Source organism: Polistes fuscatus, unplaced genomic scaffold (genome assembly GCF_010416935.1).
Source record: "Polistes fuscatus isolate 324 unplaced genomic scaffold, CU_Pfus_HIC Scaffold24, whole genome shotgun sequence".
Taxonomy (NCBI): Eukaryota; Metazoa; Arthropoda; class Insecta; order Hymenoptera; family Vespidae; genus Polistes; species Polistes fuscatus.
In genome coordinates, this window is record NW_025113101.1 from 320,669 (window position 1) to 343,904 (window position 23,236).

A 23,236-nucleotide genomic window follows, 5' to 3' on the forward strand; every position below is an offset into this window, starting at 1 on the left:
TATGTGTCTGCTTTTGTAAAAAAAAAAAATTAAAATTGTTGACCATTTAATTTTTCTTTTTTTCAATGGTTACTAGACGAAAAAAAAAATAAAACGTAATAAAACGTATAATAAAAAGCACTTTAGAACAATCGTTATTTTAATACATAAACACGTTTCTATCATCGTCCAAAAATATTACCCCATTAATCTCTTCGTTATAGTTGAACAAGTTGATTCGTAAAAGTAACGAGCTTTTTACGTATTGTCAAATTAAATATAATTCGTGTTATGTATAATTTCTCTGTTAGTTTTGTTTTTATTATTTATCTCTTATTTTCCAATCTTGTTAATTAAAGTGAGTTTGTCAATGATTTAAAGAGAAAAGAAAAAGAGAAAAGATTGAAGATACAAATAAATGAAGCAATGAGCTTTTGGTATTAGCTCAAACTACAATAATAATTATTGATTATTTAATTATTGATTATATCAATATTTAATCAATTATTAAATCAATATTATATCAATATATATAATCAATTATTATATCAATATTTATCAATTATTTAATTATTGATTATATCAATAATAATAAATAATAAAATGAAAAATAAATGTAAAACTAGAAAAATGATAGTTATAAAATTCTAGAAATAAATCTTTTTAAGAGTAGGGGAAGCTTTTTTGGCCGAACATCTATGAGAAGTTAAACGAAAGCACTCGAAGTTTTATCAGCGCGGTCGGTAAAACAGAACTTAAGGAAAGAAAAGCTTTTATCGCCAAATGGGACACCTTAAACGATGGAAAAAAGTCATGTGTCGTGAGAAACCTGTAACCACTGCTTTACCAACGGAGATAAAATGTCATTGCAATTTCTTAGATCGCATGATTATCGCGTACACGCAAAGTGTCGAAAGAAAATTTGGATTCCAACTGTTGATAAATATCTTCAGTTTGGCGCAATGTTATATTTTAATTCAAAAATAAACTTTATCTGAAACTGAATAAAATATTTGATAGATATTTTATTTGAAAAGTAAAAAGAAACTTAGATTTGAAATAAAGGTTCCTTAGATTAAGAAAATATGTAAACTATACTAATTGCTGATGGATCATTATCATAATTAGAGTAAGATTACAGCTAAGTACTCGTAATGACGATGTCTATCTTTTATACTGACGAACTAGGTCTTCGTTAATTAGTATACTCGTTAGTACATTATCATACTAATCGATAATCTTTTCTCCAACGATATAGATAGTTATTATTTTTTTCTTTTTTTTTTTCTAATCAGGCCAAAGCGCGATGCGTTTATTTACGTAAAGAGAATACTTGATCCTTTGCTTCATAAAGTAGTCATTAAGCGTAAAAAAGTTCCTGGTTATATATAAAAATGAAAAAAGAAAAATCAGAGTTTCTCATCGGCAAGCGTTTTTAAATTATCGATCGAAGTTATGTTAAAAAAAAACTGGTGTGTGTACTTATGTACGCACGTAAGAAGTTATACTTCTTTGGCGTACCGAAACGAATATAACCTCAAAAATAACTTGAAAAAAATATTGGATTGGAAGTATGAGAACATAAGCAACTAATTATTATTATTTATTTATTTAACAAAAAAAAGAAAGGAAACATATTTTCAATCGGTCTACACTAAATATAAAGGAGATATATCGAAATATTTTATGCGTCAACTGTCATGGCGCGGTAATAGAACTACTTCCCGCTCGATCATTTTAAGTCAAGCAGCGCTGAGTACGATTAGTACTTGGATTGGGTGACCCGTTTGAGAAAAAAAGAGAGGAAGAAGAAGAAAAGACAACTTCATGCTGTAAATTTGAAATCACTTTGCCGCGCGTCGTAAATACCGACAAACTTCATGGTGTCGATTTTTCGTGTCGCTCGTAAAAATTCACTCTCATCACATTTTCCCAAACGCGCCAAAAGAAGTATAACTTCAAAATAAGAAAAGAAAAAGAAAAAGAGTATATAAAATGCCAACACATTGGATTCACGTTGTAAAACTTTGCGAAAAAATAATTCAATTGTTGCGTATTTGATGTTAGACGAAAGTATATTTCGTATAAAAACAAAACTTCTTAAATGTGTTGAAAATTGAGAATGTAGTATTTATTGATCTACAATGTAATACGCATTGCCGTCAAAATGTTAACAAACCATGAAATTATTTCACGAGTTTGTCGAACTAACTTTATTTCGAATAAACTTTTTGGATGGACCGAGGTTACGCTAACGTACGTTCGAAAATCTCGTTCTAAACTAATCTAGATCTCGAATTTTTATTTTACGCGAGATACTCGGGATAGTTGAAAAACTTTGCTGCAATTGCACAAGAAGAATAGTATCTCTCTATTGTATTATCAACATTTTACAATTCAAATGGGATACGTGAAATAGAAACTAATGTAAGTTAATCGATTATCTTTATTTTCAATTATCGAAAAAAGTATTTGTGTAACACGTGCATCGAAACTTTGCAACGTTCAATTTTCACGAATACGCGAAGTTATCAGTGTCATTGTCGATCGAAGAATTATGGAAATGATACGTGACGAGATAACTTATGCAAACGATAGTTTCTTAATGGTTTATTTCTTTTTGGTGCATTGCCAAAATGCATTTTTATTTCCTATACGAATGTGCGTTATTGACAAGATAATTTCCTGAGATGTTTTCTTTTTATTTTATTTTTTTATACTTTTCGTACAACACAAAATATATTCTAGTTTAGTAGATCGCATTGTACGAAACGTACAAGTGAAAAGTGTGTTAACTCAACGCTTCCATTTGGAATATGCGAATGACGAGTTGCAATTTATTTTAAAAACACACACTTTCCTTGCATTATATTCAATGCAAACAGCTTTCTTCCATTTCGTGATAAAAACTAGACGTTATAAAAATAAATATATTATAAATCTATAAGACCTTGAGTGCTCCATTGCATTTTTACTGCATTCTTAATGGTCTACATTTTTACATGAAATAAAGTGTAAGTAAAATTGATTTTTTCTTTTTTTTTTATAGTCAACCCATTATCTCTCGTATAATTGAATATCGAGAAAGAAAGTGTACTCACGTGGCAGGTATTTAACGAAATCCGCTTATTATGATTTGCCACTTACCTGGAATAAATAATACAGGATTTTTATCAATTATTTTCAAATATAATAATCTTATAATAATAATAATAATAATCTTTTCTCAATAATTGAAAGCCTCTTTCTGCGACGAGATCCGAATATTTAATTTAGAAATTAATTACAAGACGAATAATAAATACGATAAACGATTGCACCTTATTAACAGTAGAATTTCATTTCGCGACTGTTATAATTGTAATCACAACGAGAATATATTTCATATCTAAAATAAATGTGAATTAATATATATAAGTATAATTTAATAGAAATAAATAGAAGTTTTTAATTATACTTTTAATATATAATTCGTATCGATAAATTATGTGTGATCGATAATTGGAAAATTAAATTTTATAAATTACTTGAAAATAAATCATTAAATAAATTTGTTTAATTTTTGGATTTAACTAATAAATCATTATCATAATTATTTACACATTTTTAGAATGAAAGTAAAAAATTCTTTTCGACGATAAAATTCATAGATTAAATGTAAGAAATAACAAAATATTTAGACCAAATTTTAATAGTTCGAAATACCCTATTTCAATCTATCAAAGTAGGTCAACCGATGATACGAAATTCGATACCCCGTTAATGTAAGTATTAAGTATACCACCCAAAAATCTGTCTCATCTTGTTCTTCAGCTTGAATATGGTCATATTACAAAATTTATATGTACGCGTGTATGCATATATATATCTTTTTTAAAATAACACATAGTCAGTCACGTCTATGATGCATCCCAAGTACTTTTAAATAGATCTACGTTTACAAGCTAATTTATTATTTCTTTTCTTTACTGTTATTTTCACGAACATAACGATGATAAAGTGAGCTATTATAATCGATTCAACTTATCTCCGACTTCTGTAAAATAGTACATTTTATACACACACACACACACACACACATATATATTCTGTATAATGCATCATTGCGGAGGTTACTTTTTCAAGGGAAGAAATGAATGTCAAGGTTTCTTTCCTTTTCAAAGAACTTTTTCAGCTATACGATCGAATACTGTTATTTACAAAAAAAAAAAAAGAAAAATGTTTTACGTCATAATAAAAACGAGATGGATGTAATCCTAAACGAAATGCATCCCGTATTCTTAAAGTAACAGCTTGTTTAAAGGATAATGAAAATTCTTGATCAAGTATTAAAGGCTTATCTAAATGAATTTTCTTATTAAATTTAACAAGATGAACTACTTTTAATTTTCACTTACAATTAATCGTACAAAATACATGCACAAGCCTATACAGGGTTATCCTATTTAACTAACTCGTATTACATTAAATTATCTCACCTTCTGTTACGAAAGTAATTTAGAATAGTACGAAGAGTATGAAAATCTTTGTAATTTAATATAATGCTAAAAGTTAGTTGTTATTATTATTTATTTACCTCATGTTAAATATTTTTCAAGAAGTTATTCGTTTAATGAAAAGTTATTGCATGATTGAAATTAAAATGGTAAACACTATGTATGTATGGAACTAAATAAGAAAAAGTAATTTAAAAGAGTGATTCATAAAACATTACGGAATTTTAATTAATTTAAAACAAAAAAAAAAAGAAATGTACGTAGTATGATATTTGCAAATTTTTAAACGGAGATTATCGCGACCGAGCATCGAATAAATATTTATTTATTTATTTATTAAAATAATCGGAATAAACTCATTAATATTGACAAGTCATACATTTAACAAAAAGAATATTAAGAAACAAAAAGACAAGGAAATAAATGTCATTCTCGTTTCGAGTTAGTAACTAATTACAACGAGGGTTTAATAATAAAACGAGTAAACGTTGAACACATTCGATAAATCGATGTAAATATTTGACGATACGGAAAATGAACGTAACGAAATTGCACGCACGATCATACGAAAGGGATAATCCTCACTTGATCCGTTTTATTTATTTTTTCGCAAATCGATACGCTATAGCAACTGAAGAAGCCTCGCGGAACTCATTATTTTCAGCAGGAAATTGAACATCGATTTATAAGTTCATCGAAAAAATTCGGATAATATTTTACATTGAATACAAATTTAAAAGGCATGAAATAACGACAGGATACTCGACGATAAAAAAAAAACAGAATTACATAGAAAAAAATAAGAGTAAAACAAATACGTAGAAAGATTGGGCCAAGTATATTGTTTCGTTGTAAGCGTACAATAAAAAGATTGAAAATATCGTAATATATGCATTGTTATATATAACAAATCATATTGTTATTTATATTGATATTGTATTGTTATTATACATATTATTATTAATATACTGTTATTATATATATTGTTATTATATATATTGTATATTGTTATATATAACAATATACAAATCTATATAATATATAACTCAATAATTATATATAATTAAATTAATATATATAATTAAATTAATATAAAATAAAATAACAAATATAAAAATAAATCTATATAATATAACTCAATAATTATATATAATTAAATTAATATAAAATATATAAAATATTATTTATTTATTATTGATATATTAATTAATATATAATATATAACAAAATTAATATATTAAAATAATTTAATAATAATATACCTGTCATCCAATCTGAAAGATGACCTAGATAGATCGCTCCACGCGCTCATACTTCGACTTCGTCTTCTGCATGACGTCTGGGGTACGATTAATCTCGAACTACTTCGTCTTCTGGTAGAAGCCAAATTATCAGTTTGAAAATAAACCTTAGGTGAGTGAGCCTTTTGTTGAGCATTAGGTGGAGTCGAGGTTGGCGTAACCGCGGTTGAACTATGCAATTCCGGTAAAGCCTCGTAATCCCATCCTCGAGCTCCCATTTCGAGCAAAGGTACCGTTGAAGACGCGTTAGCACCCGGAAGCGGGTCCCGAGGCTTTTTACGTTTCTTCAATAACCCGATTATTTGTCCTATCGTCGATTCGTTAGATCTATTAGATCTAATCGTTTCCTCCTCATCTTTATTTTTATCATTCGTTCTCGTTAACCTCACTTTGCTCTCCTCGTTCGATAACCCCGTGACAGATATCTCGATCTTAGGCGGTCCTCTCTTCTGTTTCTCCAATTTGTTCTTTGATCCGGGCATCGATTACATCGATCGCACGTAGCGCTTCCTTTCATGATGAAACTCACTCGGAAACTCGAGCTTTTTTCCTTCACCGAGCTTTTTTCTCCTCTCTTCCCCCTTTCCTACTCTCTTTCTTTGATTTTTTTCCGTTTTATCACGATTTTCTTATTTATATTATCTTATTTTTCTTTCTTTATTTCTTTTATCCTTATTTATCTTTTTTTTATAATCTAATAAGAATGTTTAAGAAAATATTCTCGAATGATAGAACGAGGGGAGAAAGAATGAGCGACGATGACGTATTATTCCTTCCTCGTAACTCACAACTCGTTCTATCCAATTTGCATAAAAACTAGATTTATACCTACGATCCTAACAAGGAAATTTTCAATTTGTTGAAATAACTCTGATCGATCATTCATTCGCACGAGATAAACCGAGAAATGAGCTGTGCTAACTATCTCATTTATATTTATTATCGTTCCTTCATATACTGGTATTTTACTGCTAAAACTATTCGTAAAGGATTATTAATGCGTCCCTCGCTTTTTCTTTTCTTCTTTCGTTCGTTTAAAAATCGAGCTTTGACATTCATGAAATACTTTTACAATCTGAATAGTAATCTCGTACGTGTTAGAACTATCCAATCGAATATCTTACGTTTACCGAAGACGAGTAAAGCTAACATCAAATTCCCACGGTCACCCTTGATTTATCAAACTTTTAATGCAAATACGGCTTTCAACAAGAATATTTCGGGGGGGTTGGGTGGGCACGTAACAAAGTAACACGACGATGCCCTAATTCAACAATAACTATCCTCGATATATTTCTTTTCGTCAACGATTAGATTAATCGGATTACAATCGTAATCCCTTTCGTAAGAAAGTATGCAAATTTTTGAACAATTTCACGTTGAATATAATCCTTCTTTAATTAATGATAAAAAACAACAATAACAGTTGTTAACAAATCTTGCGCAATTATAAAAATACGAGCAGATTATCTTTCAACAAATCTTACTTCAGCTGATAGATACGCGTTAAATAAGTTATCTACAAAAATCCTACTATGCATTAATATCGAACGTTTAAACGATTTATGACTCTTCATTTTCTCGACCATTATTCTCGAGAAATATGTCCACGACTCGTAGGCACCCCGTTTCGAGATAGATTAAATAAATGATCTATCTTCGCGATCAAAGATAGACAAAAAATCTATTCCTCAACGTTCTCATCGGATTCCTATCGAAATTCGCGCGTGTGTTTTTCGGATGACTGGGACAATGTGGTGGTTAGTTGAGCGCGCGCGCGCGCGAGCGCACACCTTATTCTCGACACTATAGTGATCATTTTGTAAAGGGGATCATGGCGATCAAAAATACGACGTTTACTGATCTTGCAATTGATGATCTTACTGCAGTTTTCTTTCTTTTTTTTTTCGACGATCCGTACCGCACGTCAACACCGAGGATACTGAGAAAACGGTAATTTGCTTCGTCGTTTTCCGCGACTGACCTGGATACGTCATAAAATGCTTTGCTCGTTCAACAGTGGGAGTAAAAGAAAGAGAGAGAGAGAGAGAGAGAGATAGAACGAAGGTCACGGTCAACCGGCAGCAAAAACGACTTCGACGTTCTTACCGTACTTAACGTTAAAATTATACTTGTTCTCCGATAACGTTGATACAACTAACGCGAGCACATTTGCCACACGCACGCTCACGCGATTTGATTCTTACGCAAATCACCACCACGTTGCTTGGAAACGTTCATTCATACTTGGCCGAGGCATGCTCAACGTCCCACCCTAAACCATTTCCTCCCAACGTACTTAAATTACTTTTTCGTAACAATAATAACAACAACGACTGTAGTAATGTTATTAATATATAATAGTATCAACAATAATATTCCCAACGATCGATGCTGATTTGACAAAAAAAAAGCTTTGCTTTATATATGTATATGTGTATTAGGTATATGAAGATGTCCCAGTTAACAGCGTGCCTTGATTTTTTTTCTGTGTCACTGTGTGACGAATCAAGATCAGTTGACGATGTATTATACTCCAAATTGATTATAGAAAAACATTGTTTTCTATATTATGATTACACGTAATCCTCGAGATCACGTTGGTTATTGCTCGTAATTTCTCACCTTCTGTCATACGAATCGATTAATCCAAACCAAAAATAATTCTTATAGGATGACACGTAACAGAGACATAAAAGTACATTTTTATAAATAAAGTTCCGTACGAGTGATTATTCTTTCGATTAACCAATAGTATCGTTAAGTTTACATCTTCATTCCCTCGTCGTCACTTGTCCCTTTATCGTTACAACAATGCCAAGAGAGGAATCTTCCTTCTAAACACTCACAGTCACGAGAGAGGCAAAGGGCGGAAGCCAGCTAAAAGCTTTTGGATCGAAACAACGTCGATGCTTTGAGAGAGAAATACACACGTAGAGAGAAAGCAAAAGAGAATGAAAGAGAGAGAGAGTGAGGGTGAGGAAGGGGGAAGGAAGGGGGAGAGAGAGTTCGTGTACGAGTATATAGTTTCGTGGACGAGGAAAAAAAAGGTACTAGATTGACTCAGAATTGACCGAGGAATTTGGAAATGGCCGAATTCGAGATCTAACGTTTTGGCTCTATGAACAAATCCTTTGTGCACTAAAAACGCCGTTGTTCTTTTCCTTGCGTGCGAGTTGGACCAATAATAAGTCAAGTTCCTAGATGGCTGCTTGCTTGCTTGCTTTTCTCACACCACCATAATCACCAACACCACCACCACCACTACCACGAGAGTTGTCTGACTCGCTATCCCGTACTGCGGTACATTGTAGAGCTTTTCTCTCGTGGTTGAATCTCGTCTCCCGCGCACACCACCCATCTCACCACCCTCCTTCACTCCTACCACCCCTCCTACCTTCCTATCCACCCCCTACCCTTCCCTTCCTTTTCCTCTCCTTTTTTCTCCTTACCTAGAGACCCTTTCTCTCTCTCTCTTTCTTTCTTTATATATATATATCTATTTCTGACTATCTTTCTATCTCACCTAAAAACACACACTAACGTTAGATTATCACGCACACTTGCATCCACTTATATGCACGTGGCGCCGCCGTTGTCAAGGCGATTGCGCCACAGAAACGTATAAAAGCATCCCCTTTCAGCTAATTGTTTTTCTTCTTCGTATATATATATACGTACGTATTGTATTTGTGTTGCATTGTGTTTTCTAATCTCAATTTGCGAACAATCGTTGATGATTTTCTTTCCAAGCCTACCCCCTCCCCCTCCAACCCCCGTTGAAAATGAATGCCGTTTGTTTTTTTTTTTGTTCCTTTTTCTTTTTGTTCTTTAACAAGAAAAATGAAAAAGAGAAAGAACGATTTTTCTATTCTATTTGAAAACGTATAATTGATTTATATTATTATAATAAATGTTTGCAAGTTATTTGTAATTTGAGTTAATTTGATTCTCACAATGACGTCTTTTAAGATACTCTATCAGATAACGTAATGTTACATGAGGCTTGAGAGATGAATGGATGCCTGAAATGTATCATCGATTCTATGCAGTGCAAACGGAAACTCGGTTGGTGGAGCTTGCGCTTTAGAAATCTAGGAATAGCGCGTAAAGTTCCCCAATTTGATCAACCATTTATCGAAATATCTGAAGCATTGAGAGATGAAATCGTCTCAAGTAAAGAACGATCATGAAATTTTTCCTATTTCTTGTAATTCGATCAAATTGAACGATCACCTAGATGATACTCGAATCTAACGATTGAAAAGTATAAAAAAAACTTTGACTGATTATTCTCAAATAAATTAGAGAATACCATTCGAATGAATGATTCATTTCGATATAATCTATTCCAGCGTTTAATTATTTTCGATAGTATAAATGCATCTAACGTTATTTGAATAATTACAAGTTAATTTATAATATATTATAATCATTTGTTTTTTAAATTGCAATTAGAGTTAATTACATTTGTATTCTTCCGTTGGCACATAACCAATGCAGTTGTAATTCGCCTAATGAATCCAACCAAATGGTATCCTGCTAACCTTTTTGAATTCAATATCTAACTATCAATTATTAACCATTTCCACGAATTATTACGAACAATGTTTCGAAAAGTAGGCAATTCGAATAAAATAATAAACGAATTGAATAGCGCGTGGAAAACGCTTAAATTACTTTTTTCCCCATCGTGAATATTTCATTTGTATTCCGACGAAAGATGAATTAAAGGGAGAAATTGGTTAGATAAATTTTTCAATTTCTTTTATGGATTATCAGCTCCCTTGATCGTTCCCTTTTTTTTTCCTTTTCTCTTTCCCTCTCTCACACATACACACATATTTCCCAAGAGGAGATACATGTTTTTCCTACACGTGTCAGACGATTCTCATGAATAAGAAAAGAATCGTATAAATACATAGGAAAATGATGAGGAGGGTGAAGGTTATCCGAGACGAATATCAAAAAAAAAAGAAAAAAAAAGAAAAAGAAAAATATTTCTTGTAAAAAAATTCGTAAAATATGTTTATTATAGTCCTAGTGTCGTTCGTGAAAAGCATCGATATTGCGATGCATAAAATAAAATAAGATTTTCCTTGTATCTTCGTGTATACCTTTTCTCATATTACATGCTAACATATATTCTCATTCTCATAACTATGCGAAATAATGGACAATGGCGTTCGCATGTTCTCTCATGTATGATGGAGAGATAGAACGAATGAACACTGGCGGACCAACGCCGGCAAATTCCAACGGGAAAGCTTGAAAGCACAGAAAGCTCGAGTGGCGGATGTACCGTGCTGTCGATAAAGCAGTGACTACTATGAACAGTTCATTCGAATGACCCTAAAGGTTCGAGTTAGATGATGCTATCGCATAACTGTACCATATATGTTACATACGAGGCCTTTTCATCGAACAGTGGAATGTGTTCTAGCTGATGATCAACCAAACCATCATCCATCCATTAGGTTTCATAGTTTCATCGATAGATATATGAACGAAAGAATACAAAGAACTTTAAGTCCTACGTTCATTCTACTAGGCGGCGCGCTTGTTGCTTTCTGAATTACAACAAAAAATATATATATACAAGTTCAATATTATACAGCGTTTAACACTAATTTACCCGATGTTAATCAATTTGACTCGTTTATGATTTTATTGCTTATTATATTATATTATATACTATTATATATTATATTATATACTATTTTATATTATTTTATTCATATAATATAATTCATATTATTTATTCATATATTATTTTATATATTATATATTATATATATTTATACTTATATATTATATTATATACTATTTTATTATTATGTATATTTAGGAAAATTTAAATAATATTTGTTAAAAATGTATGTTGGTTTTTAATAGAATTATTAAATGTATTTAAGTACTAATTCCTTCCCCTTCCCCTACCCCACTCCTTCCAGTTCTACAAATTGTTATATGTTATACCTATTTTATAAGCAATATCGTGTTAATAAGTTCTAAACTTTCTTCTTTTCTCATATCATTTGATCTTCGAATCGTCAATTTAAAGTCTTTAATTAGAAAATATACATTTTTACGATACTTTCCAACGCTTATTTGTTGTTTGAAAAAAAAAAAAAAGAAAAAATAAGGTATTACTATTCTTTTTTTAGCAGAAAATTTCTTCTAAAATAATTAATGAAAAAGTTAGCGGATTAACTGGTCGAATAACGTGAATAATTGAGAATATTTTTAAAAACTAAATGATGCCCATCCTCTAAGAGATACAATCAGAATTATTAAACGTTTATCTCGATTACACCGATATTTTGACACGATCGTATTTTAAGGGGTTATACGCAGTTGCGAGGCTCGAAAAAGACGTATTTTCATGAATTTTTTCTAGAAACAGTTTTTATTTCTCAAACAAGAGTGATGGTAATTCAAATAGAGCCAACTTTTGAGAATACAATAGCGCGTCGATTATGTACAAATATTAATCTGCACCGTTCCTGTAGATGATTTCCTGAACGTCCTCTAAAAAAAGACGTTTGGCGGTAATCTTCATTTTGACGGTTTGGATTATTGAAATTAAAAAATATGGTGGATTCTTTTAAAGGATAGATTAATGCAGGTATTAAAACCAAGGAATAATAAAAATTTTGATTTTTGACAAAATGGCGTCTATTTGAAAAAAAGTTGTTGTTTTTGACTAAAATTTTCGCACTAAATTGTTACAAAAAATAGTAATAAATTTTTTAAAAATTATTCCTTATACTTAATACCTGAGGAATATATCTAAGAAGATTGTGTAAAAATTCGAAACCGATCGGTTAAGCCGTATTTGAAAAATCGAGATCACCGACTTTGAAAATACCGTTTTGAGAAAAACGCGTTTAAAGTTTCAAAGAGACGTTTACACATAGTTAAAAATTGTTGTTTGCAGCTTACATGAAGCGAAGAATATTTGTCGGATCGATTTGAAATTTTCAGAGAATATACTTAAATATATGTACATTCCGAAAATGAAAAAAAAAAAATCGATTTTTTTAAAATTCTAACTGCGTATAACCCCTTAAGATATCTCACGAGATTTATTATTTTAATGTTATTTATATTTTTAATAGTCTCTATATCAAACGACCTTTATTTGAAATAGATGAAACTAATTCGTTTAAAAAAAAGTTTACAAAGGACAGAAGAGAAAAAGTAATTTAACCGTAAAAAGGTGGACCTTTCCATACCTAACAAATCGTTCATTTTCCGACCTACATTTCATTGATCTACTAGCTACGATTTTAATAATAGGATTAAATTTATTGAATAATTGTCGAGCCGTTCTTGATTAATCGTATCAGTTGCATCGATCACTCTGATTAAAACAAAAAAAAAATAAAATAAATTGAAATACTACTTAATTTTATTTTCACGCGAACGTTTGAAAAACGATCAAATGGAATTTTATTAATAAACAAATTTCAATTTACCCTATTCGCAATATTCAAAATTATTCTAGATAAAAAGAACAAATTCATTTCATTTAACGTAATTAAAAGTATTCTAAAATAGACAAATGTAAAAATAAATATCTCGATAAATCGGTATATTTAAAGTTTCCCTTTAAAAGAACAGTTAAATTTGTTAAAAATATCTTGACATGCGTTACTTTTGTTCCGGTAATCTGTGAAAGAAAGATCCTAACTGATAATCCTTAAAAGCGTTCATTCGAATCAATATTTAGATTGCAAATAAAATGAAATATGATGTGTTCGTACAAGGTACCTTTGAGAAAACATTTCATTGGGGGTAATTTGAGATCCCCTACGAGAATATTAATGTGACAAAAAAAGAAAAAGAAAAAAAAAAAAAAAGAAATGATATTACGAGGATGCGTAGAAAAGTGAGTCATAATGAATATATCACGCAAACGCGACGGAGTGATTACTATTGCGAGAATTGCGAGGAATACCTATCCGTTAAAAAAAAAAAAAAAAAAAGCAAATGGTGGTCTGGAACGCACTATGATATTTAATGCACGTAACGTAATTGTATTAACATGAGATAAGGATTTCTTTTTTTTACTTCTTCTAATTATGATGAAGAAATAATGCACGCGTTATCATCGTATAATGGATTATTTATAAACAATTTTGAAACAAATGATTATACAACGTCAAAAGTAATGAAAATATTTGTCGAATTGTGGTGAATAACCGAAATCGAGGAGAAGTATCGTTTAACGATATTCATTCTACATCTCATTGACACAAAATACTTAATACTTGACATGATTTTTTAACGTGTCACTCAAGCAAAGCCGATGGAAATGCATCAGAGCTCGTTAGTTCGGGTAGTTGTAGGGTAAGTACGAGGATTGTCCTACGTTGCCTAAATCTACGAGTCGTTGTTAGTGGTACGTGATTAAATAGAGGCCACAGTTTTAGAACAAAAAAAAATATCGTGTTTCCAATATTGTCGAATTTTAGCACAAACGATTCTTACGATTCTATTAGAAGAATAATAGAAATTCAATATTAACATTAATTATTATAAATTTATTACAATTAATTATTATTAATTAAATTATTATATTATTAAATATTATAATTATTAATTAATATTAAATTATTATAATTAATAAATAATTAATTATAATATAATAATATATATATATTATATATTATATTATAAATAATTATAATTTAATATTAATAATTAATATTATAAATAATAAATATAAATATAATATTAATATTATATTATTAATTAATATTAATATTATATTATTAATTAATATTAAAATTAATTTATATAGAAATTAATAATCTACATTTTATGCGTCTTACAAATTCCTGCATTATTACAAATTATACATCCACGGTTGTTTGACCACGCCTGATAGGTTTAGCGTTAATAAAGAAACACTAAATAAAATGAAATACCAAAAAAAAGATAATTAATCACGCTATATCTTTGTTACGCACGAACATAATTTTCATTTCTGATAATTTAATAAAAAGAAACCACTTTTATTCGAGATAAAATTACTTTAGCTAGGTACACGAATACAATGATTTGTTTTTCTCTATCGGACTGATTGGGTATCCATACTCTCATTTCCGTTTCCTTTGCAAAGGGTCGAGGAGAGTTCTGCTTAGAAGCGTATAGACTTTTCCATTTGAAATTCTCTGACAATCAGTGTATCTTGAAACGTTAAGAGCACGAAGCATTTCAACAACGAGGTAAAAAGAAAAAGAAAAAAAAAAGAACACGACAAGAGACAATCCGTTAGGTAAACCCAGATCTTAGCTTTTCTCGAAGGGTAGCAGCTAAGACGCATGGCCCTTTTACCCTTTTTTTTTTTTTTTTCTTCTTTCCCTTTCTTTCTCTTTAAAGCTACTTTCTAAATGACAAAAATAGAAAGACCGCTCGATATTAATTGTGTCAAGTGTGGATCCTTGACTCGTGCACGAAATAAGACAATGCCTTCAACGTTAGATCGCTTTTACCTAGATACACATAATATTGATACAAGAAATAAATTTCTATCAATGTGTACGTAATTACGAACAACCAATCGAACAAATATTCGTAACCCTGCTGTGCAATTTTGAAACACAATTATTAAACATGTATATTCAATATCGGATAAGATATGTAAATTATACAGTAAGACCTCTTTTTGTGCGGTCCTTTTTTATACGATTTTATTTTTGTGCGATTTGTTTTGTGCAATTTATTTTTATGCGGTATCTAAATCTCAGCAGCGTTGCTACCAATTTTATGTTTTCTTTCAATGTACATATACATGTGTGGACGAGCTGATTACATGGTCTCCTTGACAACGATGTATCCGGACTTCGCGACGCTGTTCATCTGATTTAAATAATCTCTTAACAATTATTTAATTTGATTGAAAGCATTTTCACATCTATATTTCGCAAATAATTGATGTATTTTCTAAGTGCGACTTTTTTTATGCGGTCCCTATCCACCGCACAAAAAGAGGTTTTACTGTATATCCTACAAAGTTGTTTATAATATGTAAGTATTTATAAAATTACCGAATATTTTTTTGTACGATTTCTTTTATGCGGTCCCTATCCACCGCACAAAAAGAGGTTTTACTGTATTTAAATAAAATAATCGTGGGGGGAGGGGTGGAAATGAATAGAAAATATATCAACGATATAAAATATAAAAAGTTCAACGTTCACAAAAAAAAAGAACGCGTGCATAAATACGTAAGAAATTAACGAACAGGGTAAAAACAATTGCACGATATCTCAATGCAATGTAACACGTGTATCTGCATAGTTGCAACAAGAAACAAAGAGATAAAGAGAGTTTTTTCTTTTTACCCCTTTTTTTGTTTTGTTTCTTTTTTCTTTCTTTTTTTGTAATATCAAAGAATCGAGAAAAACGCGTGACTTTTAAAGAGACTGTCGTTCAAGTTTAATACGCGAACAAAACGATCACGATAAAAATACTTTATCAAAGAATTAAGGATAATCACGTGGAATAATAATAAAAAAAAATAAGAAAAGAACAAACATATCGAAAAGGAACGTAACTTTCGATATCCATGGGTATTTTTATAGGGATCGAAGTCGTTTCTTTCGAATGAACTGTTTTGAATGAAAGAAGGAAAAAAAAAATGTAAAAAGAGTAAACCCCCAGACTTAGAAGAAATCCCACGTCGTGTAATGAGAAAGTATTAAACGTATGGGATATTTTTCTATGGACCAATAGTTAGGAAAATGTTCGGAAAGTATTAGTCGTACGATTAAAAAAAATATTTCTTTTACATAGAAAATATTTATAATTAAAAATATATATATATATATAATTTTAATAATAAATATATATAAATAACGTTATTTTACATAGATTTGAACGTTAATAATAAATGATATATGTGATTTTGGAATTAATGAAAGATACGAAGGTATAATTGGGAATCGATAAACGCAAACAATGATCGTGAACAGTTTTACCCACGAATTACCCCAGAATGTACTTCAGATAATGTTGATTTATCAGCATAATACAAGGTCGATATGTACTTCAGTTTAATTGTGGTATCTACCGGTATCTGATTAGTCTTTTCAGTTCAGTATGTTCAAGCAAATAAACCGGACAACCCTACAAGGAACAATCTACCGTCAATCTATATTCGCCTAAACGCAATTATTCTCGACAAGTATATTTGTCTGATCAAAAACGATGATAATTATTTTGACTGACGTAATTCTATCTTCGCTAAGTTAATTTACCCCTTTTCTTAAACTTCTATTTTCGTTTTAGAAATTCGTCTGTTAAAGATAAGATGGAAAATTTGAGTAATAAAATGAAAATGTAGAAAAAAAGAAATGCCTTGGTTTTTTTTCCTTGCGTATCTTTTTTACTCACCCTTTTACGGATTCCAGTCATTTAAATACGAACACACGCCTACTCTCTCACTCTTATTCAATGCTTCAAAGAGAACGCCTATTTTTACTTTTTTATCTCTCGAATAAACAGCACGTGATTTTTGTTCTTTTCTGAACAGGTTACCCATCAATTTGACTAATCATACTCGTGTTGCTTGACTTTATTGATCTAACGGGGAACTAGTAATCCGATGTGACTAGGTCATTGACTGATGTTTTTTTTTTTTTTATATAAATTTCATTTTAAACAGTGGAACGAGTATTTTTTTTTCAAATTCGAAAACACATCGATCATCGTGTCTTTTACGCGTGATTTAATATCAATCTAAAATCAATTCTCATACAATTTTTCTTTCGTATTTATATAATAACAATTATTATCCGTCATTTACGCTATATATTTAGTTCGTTTTAAATCGAATATAATAAATCCAAAAAGAAATTAATTATTCCGATAGGAATCCAGTTATTCGATTAACAATCATGCTACTTGATAACAATGAATTTATTATTGACCGATTAGTTCTATAAGTTCATCGTCGAAGAAGAAGAAGAAGAAGAAGAAGAAGAAGAAGAAGAAGAAACCTTCCTTGTTATTCTAACATTTCATCATATCATGCTATTTTATCGATTTATTTGAAGAATAAATAATTGATGTGTCGTTCCATTCAAAATCGATTATTTTCGAGACCTGTTCGTGTTTCTTTTTTTGGCTTTAAACACATTAGATTTCTACTATTTTACTAAATTCATTTCTTCTTTTAACTCTTTCACGAATTTAATAATTACGTTTAAATTTAACATGTACAAATATTTTGACGAAATTCTACGATTTACTTGCTTTTCGTTTTTTTTATAATAAACGGACGTGATCTCGTGAAAAATTAAATTCATGAAAAAACAATAATTTAAGATCGCAAATAAAAACAAAACAAAATAATATATGAAATATGTAAAATCAAATCAACGCGATGTCCTTTTCGAATGATTTCTTGATTAAAATGATTAAATAAATTAAGAAAATAAAAATGCTATCGGAAAATGAGAGCAAGAGAGAAAGCGAGAGCGAGAGAAAAAATATGAAAAATGATGTATTAATAATTATTTACCCACCGTTCGCCATCGTCGTTGAAAGCATAATCACCCAGAATGAGATCGCGAAGACGATATCTGGGTGGCAGGATGAGTGGCAGACAAGGATCCGGTTCGTTCATCGTGTGAGACATCCGTTCGGTGTTAAAAACTTCTTTAGAAATGTTACTTTTCGTGTACCCCCCCGTCCAATCGGGGGAAGTACGAAACAAAATATTCGCGTATGCCACAATGATTTATTTTATTCTATTTCGAATAATATAATTATTTCACTTTATTAAATCAATAATAATAAATAATATTAACACCGATCTAACGATTCGACGAACGTTTAACACTTATTTCATACAACGTTGCACGACGATAAATAATTAACTGTAATTTAAAGTGATGATGAAATAAACACTATTTAAAAATGAGAGACAGAGAGAGAGAGAGAGAGGGAGAGAGAGAAATACAACCACGTCTTCTCTCGACGGTTTGTTGTGTTCTGTGTTCTAAAACGCGTGCCAAGGGTGCAAACGGATGCCACGTTTGACGTTTGAACGCGCACGCGTATAAGAACTTTTTTTCCTCCCCCAAGGCCCGATTATTTCCTTCAGAAACGTTTTCCGTCTGTCCTTCAGTCTGCTGAACGTTTACTACCTTCTTCTTCTTCTTCTTCTTCTTTACCGATGACATAACTTTGATAATGAGAACGAACGACTTATTTGCTTTTTACACCTTTTTTACTTGCAACTTCTAGAAATTAGATTTACCCACTGCAAGATCACCCACTTACCCTTTCTTTTTATTTCTTTATTCCGATCGTTTTTGTTAGAATACTGATTTTTGTTTAGATTGGAAAACAAAAGAAATGTTATCGTTAGAATCAAGAGAGTGATTTTTTAGAGTGAAGTTTTACGAAATTCCTCGATAAGAAAAAAAAAAGAAACGTGCATGAAAAAGTTACTTCGGTATTTTCTATCATTCGCGATTAACTTTAATTGAATTCTTATGTATTAATCCTGATATCCTTTTAAATGAAATATTATATATATATATATATATTACAAAATGAAGCGCGATTACCTTTTAACGAAGTAAATATTTGTACTTACTTATCGTCCCCTCGTTATTAATCTGTTCTCTTTTAAATTACTGCGGTCAGTATTTCCTCTTTCGAGTTTGTAATTTTAACTTTATAAACGAGAGTTATTCTCTCTCTCTCTCTCTTTTTACCTCAAAATGTATGTATATCTACTATTTATTACAAAAATATATATTTATTTTTACCATGACATAGAGTTAAAAATCTGAAAATACAAATACTCGTTAAATTAGTTCAACCTTTTCAAATAACTATTAAAATCAGAATTGACATGAAAGTATTGGAGTTTTTCTTAAGTAATAAAGTTATTACTCGGTTAATCGTTTTTCCCGTGACATTTGAGAACAGATCGTTCGATACGTACATTTGATTATAAATAAAATCAATGACAATAAGATTAATATATCGAAAAACCGAACAATATTGTGGAAAAAATAATACGAAATAAAAAAAAAGTAATACGAATACATTAAGATTATTTCTATCAAATGAAATGTGACGTTTGATATTATTCGTAGGTGCGATTAATTCGGCTCTGATCACGCTAATCGTATATAAAATTTACATATCACCTAGTAAATTTCGATAAAAGCTTTCTCATGCTATTTTTGTCTAGCACTTAGTATTATTTAGTAACGACGCGATACCACGAAACACATCGAGTTCATCTTCGCGTGTTCTTAGAGAAAAAGCAAAAGACAAAGATGGATATATCCGAGTATATCTCACGAGAGATTAAATAACTAATGAAGTTTTGACCTCAATCGAGAAACATTAATTAATAAATAATCGAAGAAATAGTCGGTAGTATGGTCTCGTCGAAACTATATTATTTATTAACAATACTTTTTCTTTTTCTCATTCAAAGCTTAACTTTGTAATTTAAGAAAACAATCGGATTCGATCGAAAATATTTCATAAAACTAATCGTATGAAAAAGAATACAAGAAAAACTAAATTGAAATGATCTTTCGCATTTGGCATTGCGTATCAAAATATATATTTCAATTTTGTTATCAACATTTCTAAATATTTTATTATATTTTATTATAAATTATTATTTAAAAATAATAATTATTTAAAAATTATAATTTAAAAAATTAAAAGTAAAAATTTTAATAAAAATTAAAAGTGAAAAAAGTAAAAAGTACAAATAATTATTATTTAAAAATTATTAAAAAAAATAATATTATTAAAAATAATAATTAAATAAAATTATAATTATTAAAATAAAATAAAATATAATTATTAAAATAAAAATAAAATTATAATTATTAAAAATAATTATAATTTAAGTAATTTCATCGCGTTTTTTGTTGTTATTGAATTTATTCGAACTCTCTCGTACTATTAAATTGTAAGCCATAAAAAAGTAGTATGTGTATCCAACGTAAATCCATAAGAAGATTCAAATTCCCAATTCGCAATGCAATCGATTTGTCTATAATAAAAACTCGTGATTTCATTTGATTCGATTCGCATAATGGATCAGTGTTGTTCATTCTCTTTCAAATTTGTGTTTTAAAAGAAAAGGTCGATTCAATGGTACGCAATCATAAACTTTTTCGAACTTGCTTGCGTTCAAAAGTCTCGAAAGAAAAGTTTTCAAAAAAAAAAAAAGAAAAATAATCGACGCTTGAAACGTAGTAAAATGCTTCTTTATGCGTTATAGAAAATTTGTAAAATTTTGTTTCACAGTTGGAAACGTGGGGATGGGGGAGAAGGAAAAAAACTGCTTTTATATGCGAATCGATCAAAAAAAAAAAAAAGAAAAAAAGAAATATTCGATCATCGTGTATTCTCGACAAGGGTCGCGAATTTATATTGAATTCTTGGCGACTAAAGTAAACAATGTCTGGAGATATTTTTCTTTTCCTACAATACAATTCTTATTGTCATAAAAAGACGTACGTATATCCAATAAATCTTAAAACGAGTGAGAAAGAGATAGATAGATATCTTTTTCTTCTAGAATCGACGATCATCATCTTCCATTCTATCGTTAAACGAAACCACAACTATAGATCGTAAAATCACGTTGAAACTAAAAAAAAAACAAGAAAAAAGATTCAAAACGTTGTTCCTTTTACGAGGGAGAAAAAGATGTGTCAACTTCCGATCATATAGAAATTCGATGCAATTTATATTTCAACGAGTTATCTCTTTGCATTAATTCAACTACTTTGTTTTTTTTCTCTTTTTCTTTTTACTTTTGCACGTACGAAAACTCACGCATACGGAATCATTCGCGCACGAAAATGAGGGAAGATGTAAAAAAAATGTGGAGAAAAATTAGGGTAACGGCAATGCAGTTTGACTGCGGTTCACGGTTTTACGTTGCAGCTTCACTTTACGTTGTGCACACTGACACCGAACTAAAGTTTTTTACCTTACGAGAGAGTGAATGGAAATAAAACAAGATAAGAAAAGGAACACTTTTGTAGGGTAACACACGCGTTATAATAAGTTTCATTGCGCACGCGTGCGCTCGCGCAAACGATTCCCGAAAATATTCGAAAAGTTTTGTAATTCGGGAGAGAAATGAATTTTCCATTTCATTCGAACGAACCCGGCGTTCTCATCTTCTTCCGATGAACCCCCGATGCGAACCCGACGAAGTCTCGCGCTTTAATGGTGAAGCACGCGCGAAAACGAACTCAAATCCGACGACGACGACGACAACGACGATGATAACTACGACACCCACTCTGACAAGTCGAAAATTGAAAAGAAAATAGACGAGATTCCCTCTCATTCTACCGTAATTATAATTTTTTTCTTTTTCACGCAATGTAATATAATTTCAATATAATTTCAATATAATTTAATCGAAAGAGAAAAATTATCATACTACGTAAAAATAATTATAACCAAATAAATATTATTAATTATATATATAATATATATATATATAATATAATATATAATAAATATAATAATAATATATATATAATAATAGATATTATTAACCAAATAAATGTTAAACGTTATAACATCGGAAATTAACCGAATGCTTCAAAATATATATTTAACTTTTCGTATTTCCATTCTAATCGTTCGCGTGGAAGTGTAAAAAACATAAGAGTAAAAGCTTTGATAATCAAAGCAAATATACTCGCGTAATAAGTTCACTCGGAACGAATGTCAAAGAAAAATGTGAAGAGTCATTGGAATAATTTCCTATTACAATATTTCTGCAAGTAATTTCAATCTTTATGAATGAATTCATATCGACTAATCTTTTCAACAAAGATTAAGTGAGAATTCGTTTGAAGAAAAATCACATTTCGCGTAGATAAAACGTGTTGTAAGAAAAGAAACAAACCCTTTAAAAAATCTTAATAATGCATTTTTTTTCCCTATTGAAAAACTTTTAATAGATAATTATTAACGCTAAACCTACCAAGCAAGATTAAATGACCACGTCCTGTAATTTGTAAAAATGTTGTAAAAAAACATCAAATGAAAATTATTCATTTCTAAATACAAGAAGTTATATGTTGTAAACTATCTGATTGGCTAAAATTTCATTCTATATTAGGATATTTTAAAACGGCCATTTGACCGCTTACTATAAAAATAGATTTAAACGAAGTGTTGGTAGGTTTATCGAATAAGAATCAATTAAATGAATACATTCAAATAGAAAATGCTTTTTTCAATATAAATAAATTATAAGGTAACGATACAGAGATTACAAATAATTAAAAAATGTTTATGTGCGATGGTATAAACGATCGATACGAATGATGTGATTGTCCCCATAGTGTGTCAGCACTGATTTCTGTGATATTAAAAGCAACCAACGATACCGACGATTGCTTGCTGAATTATCGACAAAAGCCAATGCTA

General features: G+C 30.1%; 1 protein-coding gene across 9 annotated transcripts in view; it reads right to left on the reverse strand.

The window, feature by feature from the left end:
* LOC122518261 (potassium channel subfamily T member 2) overlaps window positions 1-18,902 on the reverse strand; it is a 124,687-nt gene extending 105,785 nt beyond the window's left edge. For 8 of the 9 annotated variants that reach the window (XM_043637071.1, XM_043637070.1, XM_043637073.1 and 5 more), the window contains exon 1: window positions 5,738-6,414. In XM_043637071.1, coding sequence (XP_043493006.1) covers window positions 5,738-6,258 — 521 coding nt within the window. In that variant the 5' untranslated portion in view covers window positions 6,259-6,414. Of the gene's footprint in view, window positions 1-5,737; window positions 6,415-18,315 lie in introns of those variants that run through there. The other variant, XM_043637080.1, reaches the window with a different exon arrangement.
* Between the last annotated feature and the right edge of the window lie 4,334 nt (window positions 18,903-23,236).